The following is a 25,118-nucleotide window of genomic DNA, read 5'->3' as shown; positions in this document are numbered from 1 at the left end:
ATTAATATTAATTATCAAGAGACAAAGTACCTTTACAAAATACCAAGGGACAAGGTACCTTTACAGTGGAAGAGTCGGGAGGTTCCCGCCCTACTGAAGTGATCAAATTTAGTGTCACTAACAAAGGAACAACTTGACCTGGATACCACCTGTTGTCATTCAGTCATTCACAGGATCATTGATCTGGCATTTGTGTTTTAAAAAAAAAAAAAATCATCTACCTGAATCTAATTATGGGGAACAACCAGATAAATATTGAATGTGGGAGAGTCTGTGAGACAATTGGCCTGAATTCTTGCAGAAAGTCAGTGTCATGAAAATGGTTTTCATTTGCTTGTTTAACAGGCATTTAGATTGTTCCCAGCTTTTGCTGTTATAAGTCTAGTGCTTAGGAGTGCTCCCTCTCCCCTCAGTTTTTCTCCTTGGGAATAGAAGAATGAAAACATGTTACTAGCATTCATAATCTCTGCCAGTTACTGAAGCCTGGGGGGGGGGCATTGACTGGCACTTATATGCCAGGCTATGTGCTGAACACTTTATATTCATTATCTTATTTAATCTTCACAACTGTTTATTTCACAAACTAGAAAATGAGTTCTGCGTTTGCCAAAACCTTGGCCAAAGTTCCATTCTGGCCATCGAAGCTCCATGATTGGAGTTCAGTTCTTGGATGACAACACCTTGAGCATGAGATGCGCTCTTGGGCAGGGTGACCTCTCTCTACTCACTAGTCTTCCCCTTGCCCTGATGGGGAGACACTGAAGTCAGTACAGGTAAACGAGTTCCAAAAGCTCTGCAGGAGGAGTGGAAAACTGATGATTTTTATTCCTTTGAAAAGCTGACATGTCTGTTGCTATGGTTTCCTTCTTCATAGAAACATTTTTTTGCTTCCCTGTCATTTTAGAAGTTGAACCAATTGAAAGGTTCCTCACCTTCACTTATAATGATCTTTAGGGGGATAATTGGGACAGAGCACTTGTCGTGTTGAATTAACCTTTCACACAGAGGAAGTCTAAAATTACCTATGGGGCTTAACCATCAGCTACAACTCTTGCACTGTATGTATCTAGTGTCACGCCTGTTAGGAAGCTTTTGAGGGGATGTATAGTTAAGACAGGGGCAAGAGTCTTTATTTTGGGCAATTCAGGAATATTTGAAAGTACATTTTTACCTTTTCTCCTTTCATTCAGCAAGGATGTTTTCAATCTAATTTAAGGTATCATAAAATGAGGTATATTTGAAGAACGCTGCCTAACAAAATATGACATTAGAAGTCTGAGGATTGAGACTTTCTTGGGATCTTGCTGATGGAAGCCTTTCTGATAAATAATAGTGATGATGGTAAGAATAATGGTGGTGATGGTTACGGGAAGCTTTTTGCGCACCACCCAACTGTTTGCATTTGCAAGTTCAGGAGTCCTGTATTTTCATCCAGCTGCATGTTGAAAACAACTGACAAACACAGAATAATGAACTTGAAGGGAAAAAGTGAGCCCTAGGTTGATGGACTGACTAGGTGTGTTTTCAGGAAATTTGGAAAAGATTCCTCCCATCTTCATAGGTTGTTTTCATAAAGCCTGACATGCTGCAATAGGGCTTTTGGGGTTTTTTTATGTTTTTAAAACTTCTTTTATAAAATTTCAGAATGCTAAGATGCCCTAATGACTGTTATTAATGATGATCAATGAGGTTTTAAAATTATTTGAGAGATTTAATGTGAAATGTAAAGTGACCTAAATTCACACTAAGGTATGAGGTACTATCAATGTTAATGACACTTTAGGTAGGTAACTGTGTGAGACCCTGGCATCAGATTCTTGCCTAAAATGCTTTGGTGACTGAGGGGGAGAGAGAACTCAAAGCTGCTGCCTCACAGTGGGCAGGATATAATGATGTAAAGACACCCCCAAGAAGGGAGGTTTTCACGTACTGGTGGGCACACTCTCCACACCTTGTTGCTGGGACCAGCCCTGTGGCTTAAGAACCAAACCCTGCATGGCATTTGCTAATGTTCATCCAGCATTCCGTCCACCATATGCCTTTGGAGACATGATGTCTCCATTTCCCAAATGGGATTAATACCTTACACGGTTGGTAGATGGCATTTTGCACGCACTTAGCAAGAGGTAATATCTCTAAGAATTTTCTGCAGTTTTCAAGCTGTAATTATGCTTATAAAGAGCTATGCTTATGAAAAGCTAGCCTTACGCTAATGATAGTTTGGCTTCATTCTTGCCGCATTCCTTTGCTATGAAGGCTTTTTATGTAGCTTTTCTGTTTGTGTATGGTGTCTCTCCCTCCCCCTTCCTTGTAATGCTGCTGCTGTATCTCTCTTCCATTCATATATATATTTTTTCCCTTTCTTTTCGCTGCATGGAGACTCTCTGCTGTAAAAGCGTAAGTACTTGTTGGCGGCTCTGCAGCTTCTGGTTCTGTTAGTTTACACGCCTGTGCTCCCCTTGCTTCCGTGCCGCCTGGCTGATCTCCCAGGAGACTGTAGTGTCGTCATCCATCTGCGGATCCGGAGTAAAACAGGCAGCGATTTAGAGACCAGACTGGATTTTACAAGACGGTTCAGCTTTAGCAAAACAGGCAGTGAATTTAAAAATACTCTCAGGGATGTGCCTGAAAGCAAGCAGAGTGTTGATGAAGAGGGTATGAACATTGAAAAGGAGAAAAGTGCTTATTCCATTCATGTTTTAAAAAAAATAAATCATGAGTACTTAGACTTCTAAGGTTTAAATTTCTAATTCTTGTCATATTACTTGTTTCCCAGATTCATAGAAAATTGGCATCATGATACCTTCTTGTGACAGAAAAATTTTACTGATCTACTTTACAACTTTTAAAAATTTTCTTTCTTTTTAACCTCAAGGTAAAGAGAAGTAATTAAGGGATTCTTGAGCTTGGAGTGAGAGTGTGTTTTTTTTTTTTTTTTAATTCTTTGCCCAAACTTGGTAAAATAAACACAGAAACTACTCCATCCTATTTTTCTGGTGATAGAGACAATTTAACTCTCATTAAAAAAAAATTAGCATGTCTAAGAATTATGTGTTAAATATGAGTTTAACAGGAAAAATATGTGGTGGTGTTTATAAGGTTCTAACAGTAATCCTTAACGTATAGTAAAAGTGGGTATTGAATTACATGGAGAATAGGTATAAATCCATTATAAAAATTGGATCAAATGAGTAAGATTTCCAAGCAGTACAGGTATTGTGCTGCTTTTTTTAGATGCTTTGAGAATAGAGCCATTCATTTCATTCACTGTCTGCCATGATGGGGATTTATTGATATTTACACTGTCAGAATAAGTCTATGTTTAGTCTTCCTTCTAAATTACATTGAAAGGGTTTAACACATTGTTCCTCATATTTCCCGTGGATGTAAATGTTGAAAATTGCTTATTACTCTTAAAATTCACTTTTAAAGACAAAGTAATTTTGTTTGGGCCTGAAGTAATAGTTGGCCGTGTTAATCATACATTGATTTGTGAAGGATCCATTTGGCGTATGTACCTCTTCCGCTTTCACTGTTGATCCCCTTTATTTGTTGGGCACTTTGTGATTTCTCTGATCAGACAATACTTAGGCACTGATAAATGTCCAGGAAGGGTAAATGAGGACTAAGAAATAGTCTGAGAAAAATAGCCCTTTTATTTTGGTCCAAAAATGGAAGCGAGTAAATGTAAATCCGGATGGTAAAACCAGTTTTTTTTTTTACCCCAGGATTCAATTCATCTAACCAACAGGTGTGAGGAGGAGGAGGCAAGGGTTCATAGAAACCATGTTTCTGGAGAAACATGCAATATGTGTTCCTAAATGTACACTTAGGTGGATAATTATAGCTCATTCTTACATTCCTCTTGTTTTAGTTTATATGTAGTAGAACCATAGGAATAAGCCAGTAAGATTCAGCAAGTCCATATTGTCCATTAAACTGTTAAGGAAGAAACAGTTACGAAGAAAAGAAAGAAAAATATGTAGAAATAAATTTCCTTTTTTTCTTGTTATACTTAAACCCATATTTATTCTTTCTCATGAAAGGAGATGGTAAGAGTTCATCCATCAGAAGAAATGTATAAAATCAGGTTGTATTCTTAACACCGATTGTAGAAACCAGCTTGATTGCAAACCCTACATATTTTAGCAAAAGGCCATCAGCCTTGTCCAAACATGGCAGAAGCTTAGAACTCACAAATGTGTCAAATATAAAGAGTTTTATGCGAAATGCAATGGAAGTTATATTCTCTTGTAAAAAGCATATGAAATAAAGCAATGAAAATGCATTAGAATGCATGCTTCTGATATTCAAATTTCATAGACTAGGTTTTGAGGTATTGCAAAGCTACACCAAGAAAGGCAAACTGGTTCCTTTGATTAATGTCAACTATCAGAAATCCTAACGATGATTTTGTATGTTTCTCAGTATGTCTATAAAATTAGATTGAGTTGAATGACCATTTATAGTTTGGCATCAGTTTGTAAATGAGTTTGTCTATCTTTGCTATCTATTATATATATGTATTCTAATATGTAATTCCATATTTCTTTTATATATTTAAAAATTATGATATATTTGAAATGCTATTATTATGTTTTGCGTGTATTTGGTATTCATTATAAAAGTTAAATGGGGAAACTTGACCCAGATTATTTTTGCCCACAAACTCGCTTATAAATCTAATCTAGAGTCAGAGAAAAATATTGGAAGACATCTCCATGCTATGCATATTTAAAGTACTTTCCTATTTATCTGTGACTATGTAAGTGAATTGGCTGGAAATTATATCCCAATCTACTTCTTGATCCTTCTGCCTATCAAGGTTGTACACAAAGTGGATAGAATACTAAAGAAGTTTTCATGACTAAACACAGCATATTTTTTGATAGTTTGTGTCTCCTTCAAAATTATTTTTAGAGATTTCACTTAAGAATAGACTAGTTTTGAGGCTGCCTTCAGCTCACTGCAAGGCCAGTTTTGGGGAGAACTACCTTGAAACTGGATGTATTTCTATTGAACTTATAAAGCCTGATGCTTTATAAAAAGATATTCTTCTGATTGTCTGCCTTTAAAAAAGGAGGGGAAAAAGAACCCTTGAAAGGACCAAATCAGCTAGTTTCATTGTGTATTTCAGGAAGACCAGTCTAGATTTAAATTCTATTGCTCATCATTTTCTAATCTCCGTTTTCTCTCAATAAGTAGTAGCAAAAGTTTTATTATTAAAACTGGCATAGAATCATCAAAACTGTAAAGCTCTTTGCTGTAAAGATCAACAAGAAAATTTATTCTTTGAACTGAAGAAAGGTTATCAACCTTGTGGATTTTTTTTTTTTTTTTGAGAAAGCTTTAGATGACAGCCTGCTAAGTGAAATGAAAGTCTACAAACTAAGTTGTTTGTTATCTCTCAGTTTTCACCAATACTAGTTTCTAGTATCAAACATGTAACATTCCTAAAAGCCATCCATCTGTATACTGTTAACAAGTGGTGAGGTAGGAGGGATGCTGGGCTGACTTTTATAACTGGCTCTGTCCCGGGCCCTGCTCCTGTTCCCTTGAACGGTGGTCTTTATCATCTCTGTGACGCAGTTTCTTCATTAGAATTTGTTTGTGGCGGTGATGACCGAGGTCCCTTCCAGCAGTGACAGGAGTGATTCTGTTGAGGGAGATGCTGAGGTCTTCCTTGGATTTGACTTTACACAATCAACAGCTGACACCCACGCTGGAAAAAATGCTCTTAAGAAATTTCAGCCATGGTTTGGGTTTTTGTCTCTCTCTCTCTTAAAGAGCAAGCAGGATCAAAGATGAGAAGTGACAGCAGATACAGACATGGCAACTTTCTTTGGTTTTTATGGTCTTTACCCATAATATAAAGATCAAAATTTTTGTGGTAGAAATGTGAACCAAAGCAGTTACATAACTTAAATCATTAAAATGACAGAGTCTGATGTTGTTCACATTGCTATTGCTGTGATAATGAACAGTGAATGGTCATGCTTTCAATTTTTAGCAACTGATTTTTACAGTCTTCCCTTCTTATTCATTGTATCCGTTTTAACATCCTCATGTGAAGCTGGGAGTTAAATTTATACTGTTCATTGTTCTTTTCAGCGATAAAAATAGAATTTAACTGATTAGGCCTGGGGGAAAGAAGAAGTGGACTGTATATCATTTGAGAAAATGACAAACATTTAGAAATGTCTCAGCTTAGTCTTTGTAGTCAGGCTGTCAGAGGTCACTAGCCATCCTCTAAAAAAATAAAATACTGAGCTTAAAACAATTGGTCCCTAATATTACTACCCTGCCCTATACCTGCCAGATGTTTCTTAAGTTTGGAAGTCAAGTTTTCTGGGAAAACTAAGTATTTTCTTTATTTTATTGGTAGATGACTCCTAAATCCAAAAGGAAGACTATCCACAGCCGAATGTTGCGGCCTGTTTCCAGGGCTTTTGGTGAGTATTCCGTTTTGTCAGTCATTTTCTTATAACTATGAAACACCCTCAGCAAGGACCTTGGACCACTTCAAGGATACTTTTCAGGGATGCTGTAAGTTAAGAGGGTTAAGTGATTTGTGAATGGGTATTTGCTCTTCCCTAATAGACTTAAAATTACTTTTAGCAAATTTTTATCCATCTTCATGCAGTAATTTTCAGCCTGGGGCTTTGCTTTCTTTTAGAAATGGAATTTGATCTAGATAAAGCCCTAGAAGAAGTGCCCATTCATATCGAAGACCCGCCTTTTCCATCCATCCGACAAGAGAAGCGGAGCTCAGGGTTTATCTCTGACTTGCCCTCCGAGGAAGGAAGGAAGCTGGAGCACTTTACCAAGTTAAGACCAAAGCGGGCTAAGAAGCAGCAGTCCACGCACCCAGCGGTAGGTGGGCTGGTAGCCCCTCACTGGCCTCCTCCAGGGAAAACTGCAGAATCTTATAAAAGTGCCTTGTATATGTGAAAGCTTGTAGTTAAGGAGATTAGAACCTCTACGTATGTGTGAGATTCACGCAAAATATCTCACTTGGTGCTCAACATTTTCAGAAAAGAGAACGCTGGAAAGTTTTCAACCCTTTGGAACAAAGTTGCCCCCTTGAAATCTTTACGAAAATATCAAACAGGCTACTCTATAGTTGTATAGTGTATGGGTATGAAAAGATGGAAAATAAGTACCAAAGAATTGATTTGTGATTAAAAATTGCTTGCATTTGATTTTGGAGGGCCCCCGTATACTCCCCCACCTCCATGTTCTGACCTGCTCTGGCCCTCTGGCTTCTGATAACCCACAAACTGGGAGGTGGAGAAGACACCTTACTGGGAGGACCGTGCGAGTGGTGTGCCTCTCAACACCCTGCTCTTTACTCAGGGGAGGATGGAATTGTTTGTGCTAATGAGGCTTAATGCAATTGACCCCATGGCTCTCTGGTTAGTCTTTCCTCTCCTTTGCAGACAGACTCCTTGGAAAAATTGGTCTGTGCCTATGGCATTTCTTCCTCACCTTGCCATCACTCTACAACCAACCAAAGTCTGCATTCTTTACCTCTCCACTCTGAAACTGCCCTGCTAAAGGTCACTCTTGACCTAACCCTGTGGACACTTGGCAGCTGTCAGCATGCTTGACATCTCAGCAGTTACTTGACCCAGAAAGCTCCATCCTTCGGGGCCTCTGAGCATCACTGTCTTTTCTGTTCACCTCTCCAGTGATGCCTTTGCTGCTTCCCTCTGCCTAGCCTGTGAGCGTATTATTTGGGTGATGCCATCTGAACCCATGGCTTCAGTCTCCCTGTTGTTGAACCCTGCCCCCTCTGCTGAACTCTAGCTTCAGATACTCACCTGCCTCCTGAACTTGAATGTCCCAGAACAACTCACGTTTAACAAATTCAAAACTAGGAGCCTTTCTCTCTGAACCTGCCCTGCTCCAGAAGGAGCATCACCGGTGAACAAGCTAGAAACCTGGATATGATCCTGATCACCATCTCCCCACCGTCAGCCCCACCTGCTCCTCCCCTTCCTCCTCGTCATCCCTGTAGTGCTTGCTGTCATCCTGTGTTTCAAGCCTCTAGTGATCCAGCCTTTTGGTCATGGCTTCCCCTCTCCCCACTCCTTCACCCCCCACCCTTGGCTCCTAGATGGATAACTAGCTACTCATCCTGTGGACCTCCAATGAGGCACGACTTCTTCCAGGAAGCCCTCCCTGCCTCCACCTCTGTACTCGCGCAGAGATGAGGGTGCACGGCTCTGCAGAAGGCTGTTCTCACAGGCTGGCTGTGCAGAGTGCACAACCTGAGCAACCCTCCATGGACGCCCCCCCCCCCCCCCCCCCGCCCCAGTGCCTGACACTTTTACCCTGTTAGAGCCCTCACTGCACAGTGATTCCTAAGCATGGGCTTCTCCTTGTGTGTAAGCTCCATGTAGGAAGTGTGTGGTTTATCATCTTTAGTTGTGTGTTGAGCACTTAGCATGACTTGAGAACATAGCAGGCATTCAGTACTCACTGGATGATAGGTGGATGACTGGAGGAGTAGGTGGAGAAAAGTCACAACCAGTTATCCATGTGGTCAGGCGTGTGCTCATAGCAGATCCAGGCTGCTCATATTTGGTTGCTCTATCATTTGATTCTGAACAACTTGACATGGTTTCAGAAAAGCAAAGAAATTTCAGTGAATTGTTTTCTTTTCCAACTTACTTCTTAGCACACTTTTACATAGATATTCTTTGAGGAATAAATGACTCTCTCTTTTTTTAATAAGGGAGAAACCTTTTCAGATAGGGAAAAGACACACCCCATACTCCACATTCTACTTGGTTGTGGAATAAATGGTTCCTTTGGCTCTCTCCTTGTGGAGAGTCATTAGCAGTACAACATATATGTGACACAAGGTTTAACTTTCCCCTTATGTCAGTGACCCCGGGAAAGAGAGTGTTTTTTCTTTTACTCATTTGAAAAATGAGAAAGAGGGAAGGGAAGAAAGCTATGGCAGAGTTTTGGTGGAGGAAGGTACTCAGGTCTATTCTAGAGATATCTTGACTTTGTCCACAGGAAAACTAGGATTTATAGGGTCAGCACACCCCAGGGTGCTCCATCCTAGGGACGCTAGCACAGGATGTGTCCTCGGATAATGGGTTATGGTCCTGGGTCTGAAACGGATCTCGCTTCTTCCCAGAGGCTTAGTGAGTGTGCACAGTTTGCTCTCCCTTGGATGCACAGTGAAAATATACTGTCTAATGGTTGCATAGAGTTTGCAATTTTCAAAGTGCTTTCACATTGAACAACTCTGCGAAGCTGCCACAGAGGCCCCATCACCTGCATTTTCCAGTGGAGAGTGAGAAGGTTGCAGTATTTAGTGGCAGCAGTCATTTAATATTAGTGTTGTTTTGGTTTTGTTTGGATAGACTAGGTAGCCCCAGCCCACCCTAAGTCAATCTTAGCTTTTCTAGAGCTTGTCCTTGATGCCTAATGCCCCAGTGGGCTTTTCTGGATATCAGAATTTTCAAAGCCCAAGTATAGAGGCTGTTTTTACTTTGAACATTTCTAATACTGAATGTGTGGGTTTTTCCTCCTACACTGATTAATTCTTCAACTCTCTGTACACAGCTGGCTGTCTACAATTCAATTCAATTCTGACTCCTCAAGTGAAGGGCTCCAGGGTACCCTCACTTCAGATACCAGTCCCAGGTCGTCTCCTATACTACTGACCAAATGTAATTTCATGGGAGGTTTCCATGCCCCCTTCCTTAGCTTAGATAATTTGCTAGAATGGCTCACAGAACTCAAGAGGAGATTTGGCTTACTATTACTGGTTTATTATAAAGGATACTGTCAACTGAAATGAAGACACAGCGTGAGACCTGTGAGTTTCAGTTCTCTTTGGAGTCTTACTGAGGACTGTAGCCTGGGGACAGCTTCTGAGAAAACTGCTCACAGAGGTGGAGGTCGGCAGCAGTAGGAGGTTACTGCTGGTCATGAGGTGCAGATATCTTAATGATTTCAGTACTTTTCTAAGTAGGGGAAGATGCATGAAATTAGGTTCAGAAAATTTTCTCTTGAAAATATTGAACTGTCTGAAGTCCTATTCTGCCAGTTTTCCTGAATCACAGAGAGCCTCATTCCTGATCTGCATCCTGAACTCCTTTCAGGGTGTGTTAAAGGGCAGTGACTGCGGTGGTTAATGGCTTAATTCCTATAGAACCACAGGGCCAGGAGCAATCTTAGTTGGCAGTTGTTGCCCATACTGACTAATGGGATGTAAATCAGAGATTCCCATGATCCTTCTTGGGTATGATTAATTTGTTATAGCAGCTAACATACACATTACATACTGAATTACCCATTTATTACAAAAGGATGTAACTCAAGAACAGCAGGCTAAGGGAGAGATGTAGGGGAGGGGCTCAGCGCTTCCACACCCTCTCCAGCACATCACACTCCCTGCATCTCCACATGTTCACCCACCTGGGAGCTCTCCCAACCTTGTCCTTTGGGGGTTTTAAGGGAGACTTCATTATTCAGTCATAATTGACTAAATCACTATCATTGGCAATGATTAAACTTCCAGACCCTCTCAGCTCCCTAAAGTTCAGGGGCTGGGACTGAAAGTTCAACCCTCTAATCACGTGGTTGGGTCTCCTGGATATCAACCCCCATCTTTAGGTGGTTCCAAAGTCACTTCATTAACATAACCAAAATACCTTTATGGTATTTTGGAAATTCCAAGGGTGTAAGAGGTCTTGCCAGAAATGGGGACGAAGACAAAGTATGTATTTCTTGTTATAGATCACTACATCACAATTATCTTCATAAAGTTAGTTGAGGACCTTTCTCCTTTCTTTTTCTCCTCTCCTGTTCTCTGGAGCAGAGTTTGCACGTCATATAGATTTTCTGTTCCTCTCCTGGGAAGCCACCTGGGCCTGATGTGTTACGTGTGCATGTAATGCTCATAGGTAGATTTTTTTTTTTTAAACTAGGGATTTGATTTGATTTGTTATAGATCTGTTGACAAAAAAATCAACAGTCAATCTAAGAAAAGTGAAAAATTTTATTTGCAGCAACCTGAGATTATAACTTGGGAGACAGACAGTCTTTCAGGCCTGTTCTGCTGTTAGAGGTCAGAACACAGTTACATAGGTTTTTGAGACAAAGGGTTATATGTCAGATGATGTACTGACAGTTCACACAATCCAGGTCTGCCATGTACAAAGTGAGAAGTGGGTCATTCTGATTCCTTCTCCTAAGCAGGTCTGATTAAGGTAGATTAATAATACACTCTGGAGGGGAGAGAGGAGGTCCAAATTGGCAGAGAAAAATTTTGTTTAAATTTTCCTTGCCTTACCATAATATATGAATTTCATTTCATCAGATCTATTCTGATTACCTTATTCTCCTTGAGACCATTTTGGTAATTTCTATTTTTCTAGGATATTGTCCACTTAGTTCATTTAGTTGTTTCTAGAATTCTTATATGAGTTTTTAATCTCTTTTGTATCAATAGCTCTGTCCCAATTTCATTTCTAATGTATTTTAATGCTTCTATCCTAATTTTACACAGTCTCATTTACTAAAAGTGAAAGTGATAGGGTCACTCAGTCATGTCCAACTCTTTGTGATCCATGGAATTCTCCAGGCAAGAATATTGGAATGGGTTGCCATTCGCTTCTTCAGGGATCTTCCCAACCCAGGGCTCGAACCCTGGTCTCCTGCATTGCAGGCAGATTCTCTACCATCTAGGAGTCTTTTTCAAAGAATTAGCTTTACTATTCCTCTCAAGTCCATTAATTTTTGTTTTTGTTTTTTTAAATTATATTTATTTTACTTCCTTTTGGATTCCCCTTTTCCTGGCTTGATTGCTTGGCTCTCTTAATGTTTCTTACTGTCTAATACATGTGTATCAGATTTCATGATTATTCAACTCACTAATTAGCACTCTTTGGGTTTTTTGTTCAGAGTCACTAATGTACCTAATTGTTCTTGCTTCCTGCCCATCTCTCTCCATCCAGCCTGTGGAGACATTAGGAGAGATCTGACAGCTGCCTTGTCAAAATCCAGGTGCATCTCCTCCGGTGTTGCCCTGGTGCATTCATCTTAATAATCCAGGCAGAGGGAGAACAGAGGGTGGTCTGAATTGTCTTTAGTCTTCATAAACACCGGCTTATCTTCTAAGCATTCACAAATTATCCTTTTAGCATTTACTTATATATACACAGGCGATGAGAAATCTGCCCTCTTTCTTTCTCAGACACCGACAACAACCATTTCTGATTTTATTTGCAAAATCCTTCCTCTGAGCACAGATGCAGTGGGTTCCAACCAGCACAGGGATAAGGTTTTCTGTACTCCCTTCCCACCAGCTCTGCTTCCCTTTTTAGTCTGAAATTTATAATCCTTGACAGAAAAGACCAAAGTCAAATGGAATTTTGAGAACTTCTGATGTCTGTATGTCCTTTCTTTTCATTCCCCTGGAAATCGAGCTAAAACAGCATGTGTGTTTGGCCTTGAACTCCTCTGACGAGCCACCTGTCATTTCAGTCTTCAGTTTTCCTGCTGCCCTTCTTACAGGTTGCTGACATCTCTTACTTTTAACAGGTGCATTTTCAGCTGCATCTTGCTCAAGGTCTCCCAGTGATATTGGACTTCTCAATCTTTCTACTCCTAGTCTCTTTATTTCTAAAGTGATGGAGTTGGACCGGGGGTCTCTAAGGTTCTGTGTAAACTGGCTGGCCCTGCAAGATGGAAAAGCAGACTGCTTGTTGAGCTCACCCTGCCTTCATCTCTGAAACCTGCTGATTGTTCATGTCCCCAGAGACCTTCTGTGCTAGCTGTGAATTGTTTCAAAGCAGGAAAAAAGAAAAGGGCTGAAAGGAGAAATTATACTCGTAAAAAAACTTTTTTTACCCCCTCAAAATTGGAAGAGGAATTTGAGAGGCAGCCTCTGAGGGGAAGTGAGGGTGCCGTGGAAGGATGTCCCAGGTTACGAGCATGCATTCTGGGGTTGCACCCTTGTCATCCATCAGTCGGGTGACCTAAGCAGGAGCCCCTCACACTCTGAGCCATGGTTTGATCTGGGACTAACCACAACCCAGGATAAGACTATCTTTCCTTTCCAGTTCAAAGGGTAGGTATAAAGATAACAGTAAATGATCAAGCACTGTACAAACTTAGGGAGCGATTATTACTGTAGAAATTCCAGTCTTCTTTTACAAAAGGAAAAATGACATCCAAGCTAGTTCTGTGCTACTTTGTCTTTTGTAATCAAAACAGAAGTTATTCAATGAGCTGCTTTCCCTCCATAACTGAATTATTGAACTTGGCTGTTTCTCTGCTCTCCTGCAATGCACAGGAAAGCCTGGCTCCACTAAAAAGCACCATTCAGACGAGAGGTATAATTATTTTCACATTTCACAGGGTTCTTGGTCTGTTACCTGTTATCTGCTCACTTTTCAGCATTTCACAATCGTGAACTCAAACACACAGCTCATTTCCGTAATGGACGTTGCCAGTGAACGGAGCGGATGGTTGTTTAAAGCTAATCATGGGTCTTTTTTTTTAAATAATGCCTGTGCAGACAAGAGCCAGCTTCCCCTAGAGGCAGCTTGAGACTTGCAAATCAAGATCACAGAAAGGAGTTTTCCCACCGCTCTAGGGCGAGATATCCAGACCAGATATCACAACCACATGAGAATCTGTCCGTGCCCAAGAGAATGGGCAAGATACATGCTCTTTCTCAATGGCCCACAAACTATCTGTGTGAAATATGAATACACTTTCACAGACACAAAACCAAGCATGTTGTTGAACTCACTGTGAATTGTCCATTCAAAAACAAAGGCTAGAGTGCTAAATGACTTCTTTATAGCTCCTCGTAGCTTCTGTTCTGAGACCTAAGCTTTAGGCCCCTACCCCTGGATTTCCACCGCACCTCAAACAACACTGTCTGACGTTACATGCAGCATCTTCTTCTCAAAGCAGATCTTTGAACTATGTTCCCTAGAATCACGCTGTCATCTACCCAGGCTGGAAACCTCAGCCTCATCTTAGGCAATGTCTTTTTCTTTCTTTCTCATTTCCCTACTACTCAGTCCCACACCTTCCTCCAGATTAGACTAAACAATCACAGAAGTCTTTCACTGTGTTCTTGAATAGAATTTATTCTATTCTCCAATATACCCTTCATGTTGCCCCAGAATTATCTGACCAAAACAGGTTGGGTCATGACACTTCTTCAGGGCTCCCTCTCACCTGCAAAATAAATTCTATACTCTTTAGCATAAGATTCAAGGCTGTTCACTGTCAGACCTTGTATTATTAGTTGGAAAGTATTCATTTATGAATGAGAGATATGAGAGATGCTGAACTGGAAATGACTTAAGCCATGAGAAATACTTATTTTCTCACTTAACAAGAAATCTAAAGTCTCGGGGTCCAGGACGGGTTTATTCAGCACAGCATAAGCACCCAGGTAGCTTCCACTGTTCTGCTCTGTCATCCTCAGCATGGTGGCTTTTATCCTCAGGCTCAATTCCTCTTCAACTCCAGGTGATTGCTGTGGCTCAGACATCACACCCTCTCTCTCATAACCATGCAAAAAAATACATCCCTTCTTCTGCAGGAAAACCTGCCCATGAGCCCCCTTATATCTCACTGGCCAGAACTGTATCATATCAGTCACAGGCAAGGAGATAGAAGTACTGTTTAAGTATTCATGTTTTGAAATCAGAGTTCTTTCAGCAAGAAAGAAAGGAAGCAAGTGTGGGGGAGGGGCGGGAGGGAGGGGGTGTTTGGAGTGGCCACTTTTAGTATCTGCTAGGGTTTACACTCTGTCATAAGCAGTTAACTCTGTCCATAAGCCTCGAGCCCCTGATCACTGGAATTATTACTTTTCTCAAAATTGTGTCATTTTTTTTCACGCATTCTCCTGCCTTACCAATATGCCCGCAATGCCTTCCTGTGCTTCAAGAACACATGACTCTTCACAGCCTGTTAGGTTCCAAGCTGCTTCCAAGACAGCACTCACTCAGCCTCAGTCCTTCAGCAGGTTTTGGGTTTATAGGGCATTTCTCACTTTGGTTTCTTTCTACCCTTGTTTCTACATTTGACTTCTGTTCTGGTAGAATATAGGGCTCTGTTTCCATCAGTCTTGTCCTTGCCATGGCCTTTATCACAGTGTCTTAAATCTAGTGATACATGTTGAATGTAAATTGATAAATTAATATCACACCTGTTTGGTTTGCAGGGCTGTGCTACCAGCATAGTCTCCCAAGATGGTGAGCAGAACGGTCTTATGGGGAGAGTGGATGAAGGTGTAGATGAATTTTTCACCAAGAAGGTGACCAAAATGGATTCCAAGTGAGTTCAGAGTCATTTCACTAATCACACCATTTAATTCACACTTAAATTACTAACAGTTATAATTTTAAACTTAGTATGTACTAAGGCTCTTATTTCATAAGTGTATAAAATAGACACATTTGACCGAGGATTTACTTTCCTGGTGGTTTGCAGGACCACCATCAATTGGGAACTTGTTAGAAATGTGAATTCTCAAGCTTGTACCCCAGACCTACTGAATCAGAAACTGGAGGTGGGGGGCTGACAACCTGTGTTTTAATAAGCCCTCCAGGGTATACTGAGGCACACTCAAGTTGAAGAATCACTGTAATATCTAAATCAGACCACAAAATGTATCTCCCCAAGGGTTTTTTTTTTTCTTTTAGGGCTTTATTACATTCATCTGGATGTATCTCAGACAATGAGATACATTTGGCAGGCTGAAATTACTAACAGTGGACCCTTGAACGATGCAGGTTTGAATGACTTGGGTCCACTTATTTGTGGATTTTTTTCAATAGTAGATACTTTGGTACTACACAGGCCTTGGCTGGTTGTATCTGTGGATGTGGATAAACTCAGATACTAAGGACTGACTCTGTGAATTAATTCCCTCATTACTCAGAGGTCAACTGTATTTTTAAATTCCCCAATGTTTATAATTTGATATGTCTGGGAGCACACATCATTCATTGCTAAGTAGCACCGCTTTACCAGAGTCAGAACGACAACAGAATTAGTAAAGAGGCTTCAGATTTAGCCTCTGAAAAGTTCTGTCTGAATTTTCTTATTACCAAGATGGAGTTTCCTTAGAAGTCAACTCAGTGGTACTTTTATTAACAGCTTAACTTGAAACACTCCAGCCTTTAAGCATGACTTGTACCGAGTTGTTTAATCTCCAACTAAATGCAGATCCATTCCCCAGTACACTCTGAATAAGGATTTGTGTCGGTGAAGTGTTCTTCACCTGAGATATCAAATCCAGGAACTAATTTAAACCATCCTGATAAATGGAGGGTGGGCAGGCTGGGCAGAGGGAAGGAAAACTGGTCCATTCTATAGATTGATGTGCCTTATCTTGCCTTTGCAGGATGGTGAGGTGGGAGCAAGTTAAATTTTTATATCCATAACAGTATAACTTACTGAATGTTATAAGCTTTAGGACCCAATTATTTATCTCCTTTGACACTAGCCTTGAAGCTTGACATACTGGGGAAAATTCTATTCTCTCCTTCAAGATTCAATGTAAATATCATTTATTCTTTGAAGCTTTTCTCTGCCTCATCTCCTCCCCAATTAACAGCCCTTTGTCTATTGCTGACTTGACACTTTTTTTCTTTTCGTCTCCTGTATACATCTGTTAGAGCAACATAATCCCTTGAGGTTTTTTTTTCTTTTGTTTTTTCTTTTTTACATTGTGGGGAATGGATGAACAAAGTCTCAATGCAAAAGATTCAGGAAGTACCAACATAAACTGAGCCAAATGGGGAAATCCCTCTTAATGATTTGTTTTCAAGTCTTTTCTTCCTATAGAATACTGTCCTTCACAAACAAATGCCTGGGTCTGATTTTTCTTTATAACTTCCGTGTCTCACACAGCCCGTAATGTATAATCTGCCCTCAGACACTCTTGGTTGAAAATCAAGACAATCTTGACCTGTGTCTGTATAAACAGATAATACTGTAGGCTCTCCTCGTCCCCAACTTTTGATGTTGAAATAGTGGAGCGGTCTGTGCATATTCAATCCGGATCATATGTGTCGTCATTGCTGGGGGACCTCCTCTGCCCTTAAAGTCACCTCCTCCTCTAATAAGCCCAGTGAAAGCTGGGCAAACTTTATAAGGTGTAAAACCCACTTTCTACAAATATACTGCTTTAGGATGATTCTCTTTGTGTTCCGGTACACAAATAGAACTAGGGGCATCAATTTTCATCAAATAATGGTGGAATCTACTAGAAGTTGTGATTTGTTTCGTTTCTTTTTGTTTCTAAAAACAGATCGTTGTCAGTTTGCTATGTAGAGGTCCAGGCATAGGTCAAACCATCAAGTAGTATGAAGGAAGTTTGAAAATCAAAGTTCCACATGCTCCTCATAGTTTAAAATGTCAGAGGTGTTTTAAAGTGTTTAAGAAAAAAGAAAGAAAAAAAAGACCTTGTTTCTTTCCCTATTCCCCAGAGGCAATTAATTTCTATTCCTTTAGCTATTTTTTAATTTTGTTTCCATTGTTCATAATAACTTTTTTGTTGTTGCTATTTCTTTATTTTTCAGTTTTAAATAGTGACCATAACTAGTGGCTTCTTACTATAGAGGATGATAATGTAGCTCCTACATAGTCTGACCCTACTGTCCCCCAAATGCATGAAGGCAAACACACACACACTTTTCTATTTTTTCATCTTTTTCTTATCCCTCCCTGCCTCAATTCTGAGATTTTCTCAGTCTTACCTTCCAATCTTGAGTTTTCCATTTCCACTATCACATTTTTCATCTTAGCTATGTCATAATAGTTGGTTACATCAGTATGTAATGTTTACTTCATTATAAGCATGTAAATGTTCATAGCTGGGTTATATAATATGCAGTGATTATATTTCCTTTCCTTTACAACTTTGTATTTTCCCTGGAGTTAATAATTGTCCCCTTTTGCATTTGCTTAGTTTTCTGTATCCCTGTCACTGACATACCTTCTAAATCTCTGTAAAGATATGAATGTTCTCTCAATTTCCTCCCATCTTCTCAGTTTCATCTTCCTGGGCACGTACTTCACTACTGTCTGACCACCCCAGCCTGGGCTTTAGGTCTGGTCCCTGTTGTCCTCCTGGGATCCCCACTTCACCATCTGCTGGGGGTCTCTCCTCACTTATTCCTGTGTCTTTCCTGTTTCCTTTGGCCGGATTATCCTCTTCCTTACTTCACTCTTGTTTTGGGGCAGCACCTCCTCTGCTTACTTGCTGAAGAAGGAAGCACAGGAGGTGAGTTTCTGAAACTCATATGTCTTGCATTTTGGTTAATACTGTGACAGCTACAGAACTTTGGATTGGAATCCATCTTTCTTTAGAATTTTGAAAACCTGGTCCCCTTATCCTCTTACTTCTAATGTTGCTCTAAGAATCCAATGTCATCTTGAGTCCTCATCCTTTGTTTGTGGCTTGCTTTTCTGCTTCTCAGAAAGTATTTGGGATCTTCTCTCTGTTCTTGGTATATTGACATCTTATGATGATGTCATAAGATCATGTGGGTTTTTTTAATCTTGTTTTGTTAAAACCCATTTGTAAGGCACTCATGAGCTATTTCAATCTGGAAATTTGGGTCCTTTGGTTCTGGAATTTTTCTTGAATTATTTTTCATAATTGCTTTGCTTCCTTTTTCTCTGTATTCTTTTACTTAAACTTCTATTATTCAAACTGTATTTCTTCTCTTTTTTTTTAACTGTTTCTCTTCTGTTTTTTCATCTTTTTCTTACCCTTCCCTGCCTCAGCTTTCTGGGAGATTTTCTCAGTCTTATCTTCCAAACTTGAGTTTTCCATTTCTGCTAGCAGATTTTTCTATTATTCTTGTTTCATGGAGTTTATTAACACATATACCTCCTGTATACATGGGAGATACCCAGATACACTGAGTAACTCCTTGAAATGGCCCACAGCACCACATTAAATACAAACTTCAGCTAAAGACGGAAGAAAGAGTTTGGAGAGGTTATCGTAAACCAGGAAAATAAGGGGTAAGGTTGTTATTGCAGGTTTAGGTCCCGGCCCTTCTCTGTGGATAAATTTCTAGGGATCCTAGTCATCCAGCTTCTCCTGGTTTGGAGAGGTACACACCCTTACACATGGTGATTTTCTGTATAAATGTGTATTTCTCTTACAGAAGAGAAATTTCCCCTGTGTCTGCTGTTTCTTAAAAATAACCAGCCTAAAATGATCCTATGCCACAGGCATATTATGGGATGGCACATTCTGTTTCGCTTCACCTGAAATCCATTTGCTTCTGGGCCTTCCCAACTAATACTTCAGGGGTCAGCTTTCCCAGATTTATGAAGTCAGTTTCCACTCCTAACTGTTTTGGCTTCCAAACTATTGTTTTTGCTTTTTCTCCTCTCTGGGGCTTAGGCCTTTTTCCTTTTTTAAAAAAATTCTCCTGCTGGGATTTTCCTGGGGACTCAGAGGAGCTACATGGGTACCTTCCAGTTCTAAGTGAAAGGTTCTCATGATACTTTGCATTCAGCCCAAATCATTTACTTTCCCCCCATCCATTTCCCAAGTTTCTGAATGTCCAGAATATTCTGAAAAACCTCTCCCAAAGCTCATTGGCTGCTTTTTCATGTCATTGCCTCTTTTCGTGGTATTACATTTCTTTTGGTTTTGAATAGTGCTTTTTATTTTTATAATTTATTTTTACATTTAAGCAAGGATCTGGATCTTGGTTTGAGTTGAGCACTTAGGGCAGGATTTCAGATGTCATCTAATGATTGTGGAGGGATTACAGGCACTTAAGGGGAAATCTGGGCCTTTCCAGCGCCCTCCAAATTAAATAAGGCAGTCAGCCATCTATGCCGTGAGTGGAGCTACCTCTTCTAAAAGTTCTTATGAGTGGAGAGGCACTTGACTAGAGCATTTAAACAGAAAAACTCACCTCTGCTCTCAGTCCTCCCAATAATACCTTCAGATTCTCATTCTTAATTTTTATGTGCGTCAGTTTCCTCACCCGTGGATATGATGATGATATTCAACCTTCCTATTTCCAAGTCAAGTTTTTAAAATGTTTCAGTAATTGTTGCTATATAAGCAGCCATCTCCCTATTTCTATTTTGAGTGACTCTTGCTGAAGCTTTAATTACAGTAAACCCAACAGGATTTTCTTTTGAATCACAGGCGATGGTCTGCGAGGGGCTCAGAGTCCCACGAGCTTAGTGAAGGAGGAGATGAGAAGAAAAAACGCGACTTTCGGAAAACTGGCTTTCTCAATTTAATCAAACCCCGGACCAAACCTGAGCGGTCCTCCACACTCTTGACAACAGAAGAACTCTCCTCCCCCAAGGCGGGAGTCAGAAGTCCAGGTGTGGATGCCCCCAGGAAGGACACGAAGCCAGCCGAGCACAACGGCAGTGCTGATCGGACGGAGGAGATCAAAACACCCGACTCCCTGGAAGAAAGTCAAGGGGAAGACGTGGGGAAGGTGGACCGGAGTGACAGCAAGGGCAGCCCCCAGGGCGGGCGAAGGTACGGGGTCCAGATGATGGGCAGCGGGCTGCTGGCGGAGATGAAAGCCAAGCAGGAGATGAAAGCCAAGGCCGCTTGCTCGCTGAAGGTAAGGGAGGGGGTCTCTTGACTTGCTTGCCTTTGTCATTTTTGTCTCCACGCAGTTTTTATGGGCAAGACAGGTACAGGAAAACAGCCTATGAGTTAAATAAAAATCCCCAAACCAATGGCTCTTTCCTAAAGGACGCAGAGCACAGACAGGACCTGGCCATGTTTTTCTACTAGCACTAGGGTCATGCGCCCCTGAAGAGCCTCAGGCTTGGGAGGTCGGGCAGCAGCTGAAGGTCCAGGTCTCACCTGCCCAGGTGCTCCTGTGCCTGTCACAAACACGTGACAGGTGTGCCAAGGACGTGCTCCACTCTGGGGAAAGTGTAGAATCCAAACAGAGACCCAAGGGCCACTGGAGATAGCAGAACTGACAGGCAAATAAAATGATTGAAACCAGATTCTAGTTCTATCCAGGGAGATGTTTTCCAGTTATTTCCAGAGTTTATGTCCTTTTCCAAACCTGAAAGTTCTTTGCTAAATTCAAGGTTTAAAAGGCAAAGTATTCTGTTAGAATTAATCGAATACTTGACCATGGAGATGTGTTGCTATGAAGACACATTTTATCATTTAAAAACTGCTGAGTACCCCCAATGCGATGGACGTGAGTTTGAGTAGGCTCCGGGAGTTGGTGATGGACAGGCAAGCCTGGCATGCTGCAGTCCATGAGGTCGCAAAGAGTCGGACGTGACTAAGCGACTGAACTGAACTAAGTACCCCCAAATCTGACTTCATGCATTACTTATTTCTGAACCTCTATTAATATAAAGTGTAAGTTGTGTATTTTTCTTCCCCTTTTTTACCTCTATATTTTTCCTGTCCTCAGCTACTTGAGGGTTAGGCCCTTATCATGATTAACAATTAATTAAGATGAATATATTCATTTAACTCAGGTTTTGGTGTCTGTGCACTATTTTGAGCTCTTTTATGTTTATAAAACTGGGTTCTCCAACTTTATTTGAAGTATCAGAATAAAACAGTTCATCTTAATGAACTCATGATTTTCAGAAAGTAAGTGGTTATACCAGGACACGGAGGGCTTGTTTTATATTACTTCTAAAGATATTGATTATTGTTTCACTAAATCCTGCATTCCACATGATTTTACAGCTGTTCACCGTAGTTCTTCCACCAGCACCACCACCGTTTTCTAGCAATTTTCTACTTACAGGTCCCTCCTAACTCACTCATTAGCTCTCAGAAGAGAATTGGGATAAAACTATATTCTGTTAACTCAACAAGGGAGGCACGATGTGGCCTTCACTGGCCAGAATTCTGAGTAAATACTGTGACCACATCTTTGGTGAGTCAGATCCCCTAGGAAATGTTTACATTTTAGTCTGTTTTATAGACTTTCTTTACAACAAGGAATGTGCTGTTTTGACTAATGAGCTGTTTATCACTGTTTCCATCGATGAACATAGCTGTCTTTTGGTAGAAAAATGGGAAGTGCTGGAGGGTTTTTCTTCCTTGTGCGTTGGATTTGATAAATAGATGGGCTCCAAGTGACAAAATTCTTATGGTTTAAGTTGCTCAAGACATACACCAGTGATCTTAGAGCGCCATCTAGTGTTTCCTGTAGTGTTGTCTCAGCAGCAGAGCCTCAGGGAGAAGTCGGGCACAGTCAATGTCATGGCAGGAGAGTTAAGGAGCCATTATTTGTTACCACTTATGATCTGCTTTGTTCTTTCTCTTGACACTTTAAATAACTATGCACTTTTGTGGTGGCGTGCTTGAATTTTTTAGAAACTTGGGAACGATGCCGTCTCCTCGGATTCTTCCAGCCTGGCCTTGAGCAGCACAGAACGGTCGGATGGAAGTGGGGCTGGTAAGCCAGGCCACTGCCATCACCCCCTTAGGACAAACTATTACCTTCTGGTCCCAGGAGTCACATGTGATTGACAGAAGGAAAATAAAGATGAAGAGCAAGAATGGACCTTGACTTGCCATAGAAGACCACAGCCTTTCACCTGCCCCAGCTCCACTTAGGGGTGCATTCCCACCACAATAACCTAGCACCTAGATAAGGCACCTTTCCTGATTCCACAAAGGGAAGAGATTTCACTGAGACGAACTCCTAAACTGGGGGCATTTGGGGAGGGGAAAAAGAGAGGGGGCATGGCTGATGAAATTTATTATTATTGTTGTGGAATTGACTTAGACCACTGAGTTAGTTCCAGGTGCACACCATGGTGATTTGATATTTCTATTACAAAGTGATGATCATCACGGCAAGTCTAGTTACCATTTGTCACCATATGAAGTTATTACAATGTTAGTGACTGTATTCCTTCCCCAGGCTGTACATTTCATCCCTGTGGTATACTTATTTTGTCTCTGGAAGTTTATGTCTCTTAATCTCCCTCACCCCTCTACCCCTCAGGTAACCACCTGCTTGTTTCCTGTATCCATGAGTCTGTTTTGCTGATGTCTTTTTAAAATAAGCCATATATAGTATGTAGCATGGAACCCCTTTAATTGACATGAGGGAATGCTCTTTTCTCTCAGCTTGAACATCCAGGAATATTCAACATCCTTTGTCCCTTTGGCTTTTTAGGTGTACTAAGAGAATAAGAGACTTTAGATGGAAACTGGAGAGTAACTTGTTAATTGTGCGGAAATCACCTCATTTTGCTGTTTGACGTTCTTGTGTTGAACTTTAGCATTTTCATAAGGAAAGAGTTAGACTATAACACACGTTCAGCCAGTTTATATTTCCCTGTTATCTGGATAAATTAAGGCAGCAGAAGGGGTGGAGGCAGGGCAGGAGATGATGCTCCTGGAGTAGTTCTCATGAAACCTGAGGTTTGGGGCACAGTCCTCCTCCCCCAGAGCCTGCATCCCGACTCCAGAGTCGTCCAGAACAGAGGTGCCTATAGTTGGTTATACTGAACCTTGTGCCGGATCTAAGGAAGATCTGAGTGCTTCAAATGCGTTGAGACCTGCTCTTGCCCCTGTATGCCCCTATGGGCATGTACCCTATTAAACATGAGGCTTGTCATCCGTGGAATAGTCAGAGGTGATCAGAAGAGCGCCATCGAGTTCACTGTTTTTCTACCAAGAATCTTAGTTTCCACCAGCATGTTTTGATTCTAAAAACGTGCTAGAATAGCGTGTTTCTGTTCTAAAATATCTTTGGTGACAGATACAGAAAACAAACTAACTGTTACCAGTGGGGAAGGGCTGGGAGGGAGGGGCAAGACTGGGGAAGGGGATGAAGAGATACAGCCTGCCAGGTACAAAATAAGATAGAGGCTATAATGTACAGCATAGGGAATATAGCCAGTATTTTATAACTACATTATATGGAATATAGTCTACAAAAATATTGAATCACTATGTTGTACACATGAAACAAATATTGTAAGTCAACTATACTTCTATGAAATAAAACAGCTGAGAAATTATAAACAACTATAGACGTCTCTAAAGGATTTGTTTCTTTCATCTTTGAGTTTTACAGTAAAGTGTGTTTTTTGTGCCCGTTTTCATTTTAGTGCCTAAAGCACATCCAGAGAACCGCTTCGGTTTGGGAACCCCAGAAAAGAATGCCAAAGCTGAGCTCAAGGCGGAGGCGGGCTCGAGGCCCCGGAACTTTTCCAACAGGCCCACCAGCCCGAAGCCCCTCCTGCAGGCCCCGAAACCCAACCTGGCGGCACGACCCACCATTCCGCAGAAACCAAGAACTGCCTCGCGGCCTGGTAAGGACTGGTTTTTGCTGGTCGGGAATTAACCCTGTGACCAGGTGGCTTCCCAAGTTGGAGGGCCTGGGCCTCCACAGGTGGTTTCCAGGGAGTCTGGTGAACATGACTAGGGGGTGTGTCTGCAGGAGAGGGCCGGGAGAAACTTGCTAAAGTGACCGAGGCTGAAGGGTTCCTTCATTCAGCAACCAGCGCACCCACTCAGGGACCGTCCTTGCACTCAGGGCTGTGGGTCGAAGGCAGGATGGGGGAAGCACCCATGTGTGCCGCTCGCCCCCTGGCGGTGCTCGGCGTAACTTTCTGCGGGCGGAGTCCAGGTGCTCGGACCCTTCAGAAAGCCACAGTTTAAGGATGAGAGCCACAATTAGGGAAAGCGTTAAGTTGCTCTGTTTTTATCCGATATCCTGTGAAATATTTAGGGTTTAGAACAGGGCTGGGCAAACTATGGGCCTGATGTTGTAAATAACATGTCAGAGGCACACAGCCCCCACTGTCCGTGTGTACACACATGCACACACGGAGAATTACCTTGCTGGTGATAGAGAAGAGAAAGGGAGTGCAATTCAGTTTTTCCTTTCAATTAGACTGAAACAGGACCGCCTTCAGAAATAAGAGAAGAGCTGTTTTGCCATCTTTTTATCTTAGCAGGTCATTTATTCTCTCCAGTTGTACAGTGTTCATTCACCACAGGCCTTTCTGGTCCTCAAAGTCCATGATTTTAAGTTATTCTAACTGATCTCAGTATGTATATGTAGGTACATGCATCCCCACTCCTGAAAGTACAAATCTATGTTATATAC

At 41.2% G+C, this 25,118-nt stretch overlaps 1 protein-coding gene across 4 annotated transcripts in view; it reads left to right on the top strand.

Moving 5' to 3' along the window:
- The window catches only part of CARMIL1 (capping protein regulator and myosin 1 linker 1), a 303,752-nt gene that overhangs the window by 268,904 nt on the left and 9,730 nt on the right, over positions 1-25,118 (top strand). For all 4 annotated transcript variants that reach the window (XM_061147461.1, XM_061147460.1, XM_061147459.1 and 1 more), the window contains 6 exons: positions 6,386-6,452; positions 6,677-6,873; positions 15,218-15,330; positions 20,186-20,621; positions 22,364-22,445; positions 24,115-24,318. In XM_061147461.1, the coding sequence (XP_061003444.1) occupies positions 6,386-6,452; positions 6,677-6,873; positions 15,218-15,330; positions 20,186-20,621; positions 22,364-22,445; positions 24,115-24,318 (1,099 nt within the window). The remainder of the gene's footprint in view (positions 1-6,385; positions 6,453-6,676; positions 6,874-15,217; positions 15,331-20,185; positions 20,622-22,363; positions 22,446-24,114; positions 24,319-25,118) is intronic.

The sequence above is a fragment of the Dama dama genome, chromosome 7, assembly GCF_033118175.1.
Source record: "Dama dama isolate Ldn47 chromosome 7, ASM3311817v1, whole genome shotgun sequence".
Lineage (NCBI taxonomy): Eukaryota > Metazoa > Chordata > Mammalia > Artiodactyla > Cervidae > Dama > Dama dama.
This window is presented reverse-complemented; position numbering and strand designations above follow the sequence as displayed.